General features: G+C 38.5%; 1 protein-coding gene across 6 annotated transcripts in view; it reads left to right on the top strand.

The window, feature by feature from the left end:
- The window catches only part of GALNT18 (polypeptide N-acetylgalactosaminyltransferase 18), a 432,273-nt gene that overhangs the window by 358,162 nt on the left and 65,159 nt on the right, over positions 1-8,952 (top strand). For all 6 annotated transcript variants that reach the window (XM_025208203.1, XM_006027099.2, XM_025208206.1 and 3 more), the window contains 2 exons: positions 5,706-5,843; positions 8,676-8,771. In XM_025208203.1, coding sequence (XP_025063988.1) covers positions 5,706-5,843; positions 8,676-8,771 — 234 coding nt within the window. The remainder of the gene's footprint in view (positions 1-5,705; positions 5,844-8,675; positions 8,772-8,952) is intronic.

The following is an 8,952-nucleotide window of genomic DNA, read 5'->3' as shown; positions in this document are numbered from 1 at the left end:
CCCCCCCCCTTCCCCCCCGCCCCCCACCGATAGCACCAGCAGCATCTGGGGGAGCCTCCCCCACTTGCCGCCGCCATGTCCCCCCAGCTGTCAAGGACACGCATCGTTCATGTCCAGTATCATATGGACAGGAGTCTCTTTAATATCAAGCAGTTATGTTCCAAATCCAAGATACACCTCTTTTACTGATCTTCAATTTTCTGATGATTGTCATGTGTGCCTACACAATTGAGGAGTTCCAGGTCACATGTATGAAATCCTTGGACTCTCTATTAACTTCACAGACAGCACGATCCTTTAACAACCTTCCCCAAACCAATCAGCTCCTCCACATATTGCAATTAGAGGGCTGTGCTTGGAGAATGTTGAGTCTTTCACCTACCTGGTAGCCACCTTTCCCAAAAAATAAACATAAATTATGGTATTCAACACTAGATGAAATCTGCCAGTGCATTTTTTGGACATCTTTGAAATTGCGTGTTTGTTGATCATGATGTCAGGACCCAAACCAAACTTCTCATCTATAAGACTTTTGTCATCCCTACCTCATTGTATGGGTGTGAAACCTGGATGACAGATCAGAAACACTTAAAAGCTTTGGAACGTTAACATGAGCTATGCCTTTGGAACATCCCCTATATCAAATGGAAGGAGAGAAGAATGAATGCCAGCATTCTGGTTCAAGCAAACATTACCAGCATTGAAACCATGTCCCCAGTGACACCATGATATACAGCAAGTCATCAATCATTTTGAGCAAACTCACCTCACTATGGAGGCAGATAGATAAGAGAGACAAAGGGAAAGAACTGTGTCACAGCATCACCAGGATCTACTCTTTCCTCTTGGAACTATTTGGAACACTGGGAACACTGCAGTTGAACATGCTAATCTCAGATTGGCCTCCTCAGTCATCTATGAACTCACCAGTGGCTTCCTTATTTACTGGAAGACTGTTGTCCCCCTATCAAGGGATTGCTGATGATAATGATGAGTTATGACCAGAAGATCTTGGTGGTCACTATAAGATAATTTAAAAAAAAAAATTAGCTACAACTAATATAAAAGGATAGTGTTTTACATCAAAGCAAAATTTCCTTTGATAATGGGGAGATAGGGACTCAAGGGCTGACATGGAAGCAGCATTATACAGTACATCCCTTAAGTAATTATCTGTCCCTGTATGGAATTGTGCTCAAGCAGGAAATAAAACAGCAATGATAAATTTTCCCTATAGAGTAGCAAGATGGTGGCTTCATTTAAAAATCACTAATTTTAATCATGATTTAATCAGCAAAAAGGAAACCTTGATTAAAATCGTAGTTATTTAATCTTGTACTTTTTAGGTAATTTCCTAAGGAAAGGTTGATTCTCATTAGTTGGTAACTGAAGAGATGAACCATCCTATGTTTACCCACATGTTCTTGAGTTTTGGAACTGTATCCCTGTGTCCCTGAAGAGTCTCTGAAAATAAACCCTTCATATCAAACTAGAAACATTGGGGCAGTTCTGTTGTGTGTGTTGAGAGGGTGCAACATCAAGCACTACTGGCTGCATATGACTGTCACTGTACTGTTCAAGAGATAGTTGTGGGCAAAGTTAACTGGCTCAGGCCCAGTGCTGCATTAATGTGGCTATACTAATTTAATTAGCTAGGAGAGATGGAGCTGTTTAGCAGTAAGGCAATTAAACTAACCAGCATTGGAAATACTGTAAATTACTTTTGGTTCTGGGGCTTATAGGACATCTGCAACTGTCCTGGATTTTCCTACCTGAAAGTTGGTCAGTAGTTAGTAGCTATTAAAATATGTTGATTTGCAACTAAATATAATGCCTTTATGCAAAACTCAATAATTCTTTTAGCAAAAAAGGGTGAAATGCCATAGCTTTACACATTTATTTAAGCAGGTGTTCAGTTTATTGTTTACTATACATTTTCATATTCGTTTTACCTTTTTTACATTAGAAATTGGTGAATAAGGCATATCTTATTTACTGGATGATGTATTTCTACTCATGATTTGTGTATTTGAGTGGGAAATGAAATTCAGTTAAAATGCACAAAACCAGTTTTCTAAACTTGTTTATTAGTTTAATAAAATCACCTTAAATAGTGTGATGGGTCAGAGAAAAAGTAAGTTTATAAAAAATGCTTTGTTTTAAAACTGGTATATTAAACAAAAAATATCTTTAGTTAGTGAATTGAACTGCTTGTTTCAGGTCATACTGTCTTTCCAGGTTTTAGAGTTAGTAGATATCATTCTGTCACACCTTCTTTCTACTTATATTTTTGAAGATGGAAACAAGTTTTCCTGCTTTTCCATTTCTTGCTCAGTTTCTTAATTTTGAACAAAGTGATATTTGAACCAAACTCGCTGAATAAAATGAAATGAAGAAAATTCTCACTGCATCTGAAAAAGAGGCTGCTGCTGTAACCCGATGGTTTAGAATTTCTCAAAAGTGTGGAGAAAAGAACAAATTACAGGGAGTTAGAAAACACTTATTGTGCCTCGGCTGGTCTGTGGGAACTGTGTATGTTCATTCTCTCCAGTAAGTAAAGGCTAACCCATAGCAGTTTAGCCCTCAGTGAAAGGAAGCTAAAGGGTAAGGGCTTGCCAACAGAAGCAGCACATGTCTCCCAGCATTATTACTGGCAAGAAGACTTTATATGTACATGTGTATGTACATGCTCCATGACCAAATCAGTCAGTAAAGAAAACCACCGTCATTGGAGTGGGAGTTTTCCATTCTGTGTTAAATATCAAATGGGAAGGAGAAATGCAGTCTGATGTTTGTACATAAAAAGTGCAAGTAAAGAGAATGAATGTCTACCTTAATGAAACGACTTGAATTGACTGCTACAGTTGGGTAGTAAAGCTGATGGCCAAGTTTCTGTATCTGACTGAGTAGCATTAGTTCCAGTGCACCTTTCCTCAGCCTAAATCTTCTGTCGGGGTGAAATATAAAATAGCGGCAATCTTCAAGCCAAAGAAAGTCTCAGAAAGGGGTAAAATGGGATGAGGGAGACACACAAAGTAGTATGTGGCAAAAAGATGAACGGCCTGCTCAGATATTGTTTTTAAAATGGACTGCAACTATAATTATATTACCTGGAGGCTGATGCAATATTGGTGCAAAAGAAGAGGCCTGGAACCCATATAGTGGAGTTGAAACTTGTCCACTTGTAACAGTGAGGGGTTGAACTGCTCCAACATGGGCAAGTGTTTAGTAGTACCTCTTTTTCCATGGACTAGTTCTCAGAGCTGCAGAATGCTCCTCAGTCAAATGTGTCCAATGATTTCAGAGCATCAGAGGCTCAATAAGAGAAGGAGGGGCTTCAGAGATAAGGTAATTCATAGGATGATAGGATCACAGAATGATTTTGTGATCTAGGTTGCTTGTTAACAGTCAGCAGTGGACAATCGTCAGTTCCACCCATGTGCTACACAGTAGTTGGTACTAAATTTCTACACTTACCAATAGTTATTTGAAGTGCTGCCACAGGTTTCTTCTGTAAACTATTTTGTATAATGTAGCAGGAGTGAATATATTTAGCAAGCATTATTTAATTATAATCTTTAAATGGAAACACCTATATGTAAAACCAGTTGGCATTCCTTCAGCTTTTAGCAGACAGACCTCAACATGCACAGGACACAACAGCAGTTGGCACTAGCTGGCATCTTGGCAGGGAGTCTCATCCAAGATGAAGAATGAGGACAGAAACAGAATGTCTCCCACAGATGTAAATGGTTGCCTCCATGTTAAATTCAAAGCATATTCTTGGGGTCAAATGAGAAAATATACCCCACCATTGCCTAAGTGGCAGGACTTTAATTTACCTTCTGCCTACACACAAGCTACATACAATGGCTACACACAAGTTGGTCTTTCCTATACCCAAGCTAGGTGTTACATGTGAGTGCATTTCCTTTCTAGTTGCTTATCAAGATCCAGTTGCATGTTTGTTGGTACCTGGTCCCATTGAGTACTCACATACAAGGCAATCTGAAAAGCAGAAGGGGCTAGTATGCTAGTTCTCATGAAAAAGGAATGGTTATGCCGTGGAGCCCAGAAGAGGAGCAGCTGAGGCATACTATAATATAATGAGGTTAATGGCTAGATCATCAGAGGCCACAGGGATAGCAGGTATACATAAAGACACAGGTCAGGAAGGGAAACGTGTTCAGTGGAGTGTTGTGATCTGACAGTGAGAAAATAGGCTGGTGAGATCTCCCATAGTTTTGGAGGTCCAAGAAGCATTCAAATGGAAGTTCTACATGGTATCCCATGCAGTAAACCACTGTGTACAGGAGATTTTTGTTGATCAGCTTCAGGTTGACTTGTAATTATTGAATGCTTGAGGTGGGGCTCCAAGGGGCTCTGGCCACTTGCTTTTCCTTTCTGAGAAGAGCGATACATTTGTAATTTTTAAGACAGATTTCCATAAGGAAAAATGTTTTCTGTTAGAGACAGCTCAAGTTGGAACAGTTTATGGCAAGCCTTCAATAGGTCCAAAATATTTTGTTAATACACCTTTCTAATAGAAAGCCAAATTTACTTTAGTGCGAGTCAGGAAATGCCTTCATTATAAAGCACGCTTGCTTCAGAATACTGTTAATTACACAAACAATGCATGGTACAAAATGCAGCTTGTGATTCAGCTCATAAAACTAGGCTTTTATAAAGCTATCCAGTGGGGGGGGAAATCATCATTTCCAGTGTTATTTTGAAGTTCTGTTCTCAGTGGATGACAAAGACTCTTCGAGCATTTATGATTCAGCCAAGGCTTCCTGATTAACCAAATAGATTGTAAGATTTCCCTGTGAAGATTATTTATACTATGTTTGGTTCTATTATATTGAGGTATGTGCAAGAACATAATTTACAGTAAAATGTCTCATTTTTCTTTCTGTCAGATAGCAGCTATAGATTTGCATTTAGATCCCTCTCTAAAAATTTCTGCTGCATGATTTTAATGGAATAAATTATTGGTCTCTGGTTCAGAGTCTTTATGAAACTCATGTTTCACAAACTCCACAACACTGTCATACCAACTGAGGCTAGCCAAAAAAGTAGAAGATAATAAAAAAGGGGAGGGGAAGGTTTTGCAATATTGACTAAACTTGTCATGATCATATCAAATGGGTTGATTGATATTTCAGAAAGGTGATCAGGACACCTAACCTTCCCAATGGAACAACACAGCTGGACTACAAAAATGGCTAGAAAAATGGAATACGTTAATGAAAAGGCCACAACTGAACACCAACAATAAGATTGTTTTCATGGCAACGTACTACCTGATGCCAATTATTTTTGGATTTAGAAACTGCCTGGAAATTAGAGAGGACTAGGGAATCACAGCTACATTCATTAAGAGCTGTATCTAAAACCCATTGACTTAAATGGGAGTTTTTGTACTGACCACAATGAGCTTTGAATCAGGCCATCAAACTCTGAGCTGTAGTTATACTACAGTGGTATGCATCCTTTTAAATGGAGCAGTTGTTTAAATGTCTGTTGACAACAGAACCACTTTATAGCAAGGTTGTTAATCAAGGAGAGATGCCATTATTTTTTGTTATGATTCTTCTTGACCGTGCACACAGAAGCAGGCAAAGTTTGGTTTTACATGTGTGAACAGTTTTATACTGGAAGAATTGCTTTTATGTTACTGTTTTTCTGACCCTTTATATATGCAGGATTCTGGAATTGACATTGGTGATATTTCTGAGAGGAAGGCCCTGAGGAAAAAGCTCCAATGCAAGACCTTCAGGTGGTATCTTGTTACTGTGTATCCGGAAATGAGGATGTACTCGGACATTATCGCCTATGGGGTGGTAAGGATCCTCTTTATCTTGATTGTTAAATAAAAGTAAAATAGTGAAAATATCTTTTTCAATAATATATGGTTCCAGATAAAAGAACCAGGCCAATCTAGGAATCACTAGTTAAATTGATGGACTGGCTGCTTATTTGATAAACTGCTGTGCTACAGTAGTTCATGCGAATACATTCCTGTATATTATTTCCTTTCCTGTTGTTCTTCTAAGGTATTTCATTAAAGTGTTGCATATACTTTATTAGAAGCTGTAGAGCTGTCAGCTGGAAAGTATTTGGTTTGTGTGTGCTTGGTTTTGCAAATGCAAGCTCCTTAATACAATAGCCAAATGTTGTATTTCCATTCTCAAATAGGCATGTCTGCACCTAGGGGTTATCATTGACATAACTTACTATTTATTTTATGAAAGCACTTAGAACTCTAATTGAAATCGGGGCACAGTTGTCTTGGCAATGGACTGAAGCCAGTACTCAAGCCTCTCTTCATCTCAGTCTTTTTTTCATTTCTTCTCTTTCACTTCTTTCCTAAGCTTATAGTGGAGGAAAGGTTAAATAGGTGGTGGAAAATGCAAATCAGCTGCTAGCTCCAGTTCTGAAGATCAGAATGAGCCCAGCACTAATCAGACAGATCTCATTTTCTTTGTTTTTGTGGATGGAGATTTTTTTTCCAGTATAAAAATGCTGCTTTTATTATAACAGGAAATTGGAATCCACACGTATTTCATTAATTGGTCAGCTACAGACTCAGATGCTATCATGCCATGGTGCGACATTGTAACCCCAAGTATTTCTGTGCTGCATTGTGAAGTTTGATGTAGAGATATCTGAATTATCTTTAAAGCTGAGCTGTTTCAAATACTGGTAACAGCCTAGCTAAGACTATAACAGAGCTCAGTGTGGTTTAGCTTGCCCTGCTTCTTGGCTAGGTTTCACAGCTGGTGTTGAACTCCATGTTACTATGGCTACAGTGTTTCTGGGACCTGAGCTAGCTTAACGCTAGCATGAGAATCTAATCTACATCACAGTGCACAGTATAGACAGATCCATATGCAGTACTTGAGCTAAAAAGTGAGCCATCTGTGATAGAACAGGATTAAGTACACCTGACCATGTGTACACGTGCCAGCTACACAGATTTCAGTTTTATGCCTTGTAGCAACACTAATGTTATACTAAACCGTTTTATTTGAACTATCCACAGGGTACCCTGTCCCACAATTTACAGAGTCAGTGTGATTTCATAATGCCACCAGTGTATACTGGGGCAGCAGTGGGTGGACTAATTGAAATGTTTCACATGGTTTAGATATGCACTGGCACTAAAGATGAAAGAAGACCTGTAGAAGAAATAAGAAAGGAAGGAGTAAGGTCAGTCAGGAAGACAGCAGACATTTATTCATTTAAGTGATATAACAAGCATAATGCAGATAGGAGCAAGCTTGAGCAATCACCAGAAAGGTAGAAGGAAGAGTAGTAAGGATGGATCAAACTGACACCAGGTATCCAGCAGTTACAATGAGAAGAAAGATTTTTTTTGGCTAAACTACCTGACTAAAAAGAATAATTTAATGTTTAATTCCCAGTTTGGTCACCAATTTCCTGTGTGACCTTGGCAAATTCCTCTCTGTCCCTTGGTTCCCCATTTGTAACATGGGAATAAGAATACTTTCTTTCTCCCACTATTTCTATATCAAGCTTTCCTTGGGCAAGGACTCTCTCACAGTGTAAGTTCAATGTCTAACACAATAGAGCTCTCAACTTGGTTGGGGTCGCTGAGTGTAACTGCAGTAGAAATAAAAATAATGTGTACCTTTTGACCTGTCCCTCTTATGGAAACAGTACTGCATCACGTGACACTAGGGAAATGTCATTAAATGAACCAATTTGATCCAATGTCTCTAAGAACAATAATTAAAAACATAAACTTTCTTTGCTTCATACTATAAGAAATACATTATTTCAAGAAAGTATAGCCCTCTCTGCTTCCCATGCATGTAACACAGAAGATAACTCTAGGCCACCTACATTGTTGCTCGGTCACTTGTTTTAGTCTCTATCTCAGAGGATGAAGGTTCTCAGAAGTTCTTCAGAATGTAAATTGTCTATATTTCCAGTGAGGCACCCAACAAAGCCTTTTATCGTTTTTGAGAAGGAAAGCTCATTCAGAAGCTTAGATAAATTGTTCAAGGAAGCCTTTTGTTCTTTGTGCTTGCATGGATTGTGTTCTTCTGAACTTATCATTTGACAAGATCTTACTATGAAAATGTAAATAGTGGAGGATGCCTTATGGTCATGTTTAATTGGCACCAGGACAATCATCTAAAGTGAATAGAAGAAATATCAGAAAGCTCTTCTTTTTTCATTATATTTTGCACTTTATTTTCTAAAGAAAGAATTAATATTCAAGGTGTAACATGTATTTTAAAGGCAAGAAAGGAGAGGAATTTTTCCCCCCATGTGCCTTAACTCACATTACTGGCTGAATTTATGTGGATCAGCTAAGGGTTACGTGCAAGTATGCCAGTTGTGAATGCCTTTTGAAGATTTGGCCCTGGAAGGGCTAATTTCTTCTCCAGTTGAATAGGACCCTATGCAGTCCTACTGAAGTCAGGGGGATTCTCATGGATAAAGGAAGAACTTGGCCAGCGGCATTTTTTTCAAATGCATTCTTAACCTCACTTAGATGAGTGCCTTCAATATGCCCATTGCCCACACTCTGGTGATTATGATTTTATTAAAAAAAAAAAAAGGGAGGGGGATATGATTGAATATAATTCTTGGTCTTCTAGTATAACACACATTTGTTTTCCTTTTCTCTGTATGTATTGCAGCTGCAGAATTCCCTAAAAAGTGATTTGTGCCTTGATCAGGGGCCAGACACAGAAAATATTCCAATCATGTATATCTGCCATGGAATGACACCACAGGTTAGTATGACTAACGATCTCATATATTGCTGCTGCTCTTAGTGCACTGTGTAGGAGGAACCATATTGTAACTGTCAATGTTTTTCCAGCTACAGTACCTCCTTAGGCTGTTTATTAGCCATTTTATAGAAAATTGGAACATTATTTGTGCCATAATGTTGAGAATCACTGGTGTATTAAT

Source organism: Alligator sinensis, unplaced genomic scaffold, assembly GCF_000455745.1.
Source record: "Alligator sinensis unplaced genomic scaffold, ASM45574v1 scaffold352_1, whole genome shotgun sequence".
NCBI classification, from domain to species: Eukaryota; Metazoa; Chordata; order Crocodylia; family Alligatoridae; genus Alligator; species Alligator sinensis.
This window is presented reverse-complemented; position numbering and strand designations above follow the sequence as displayed.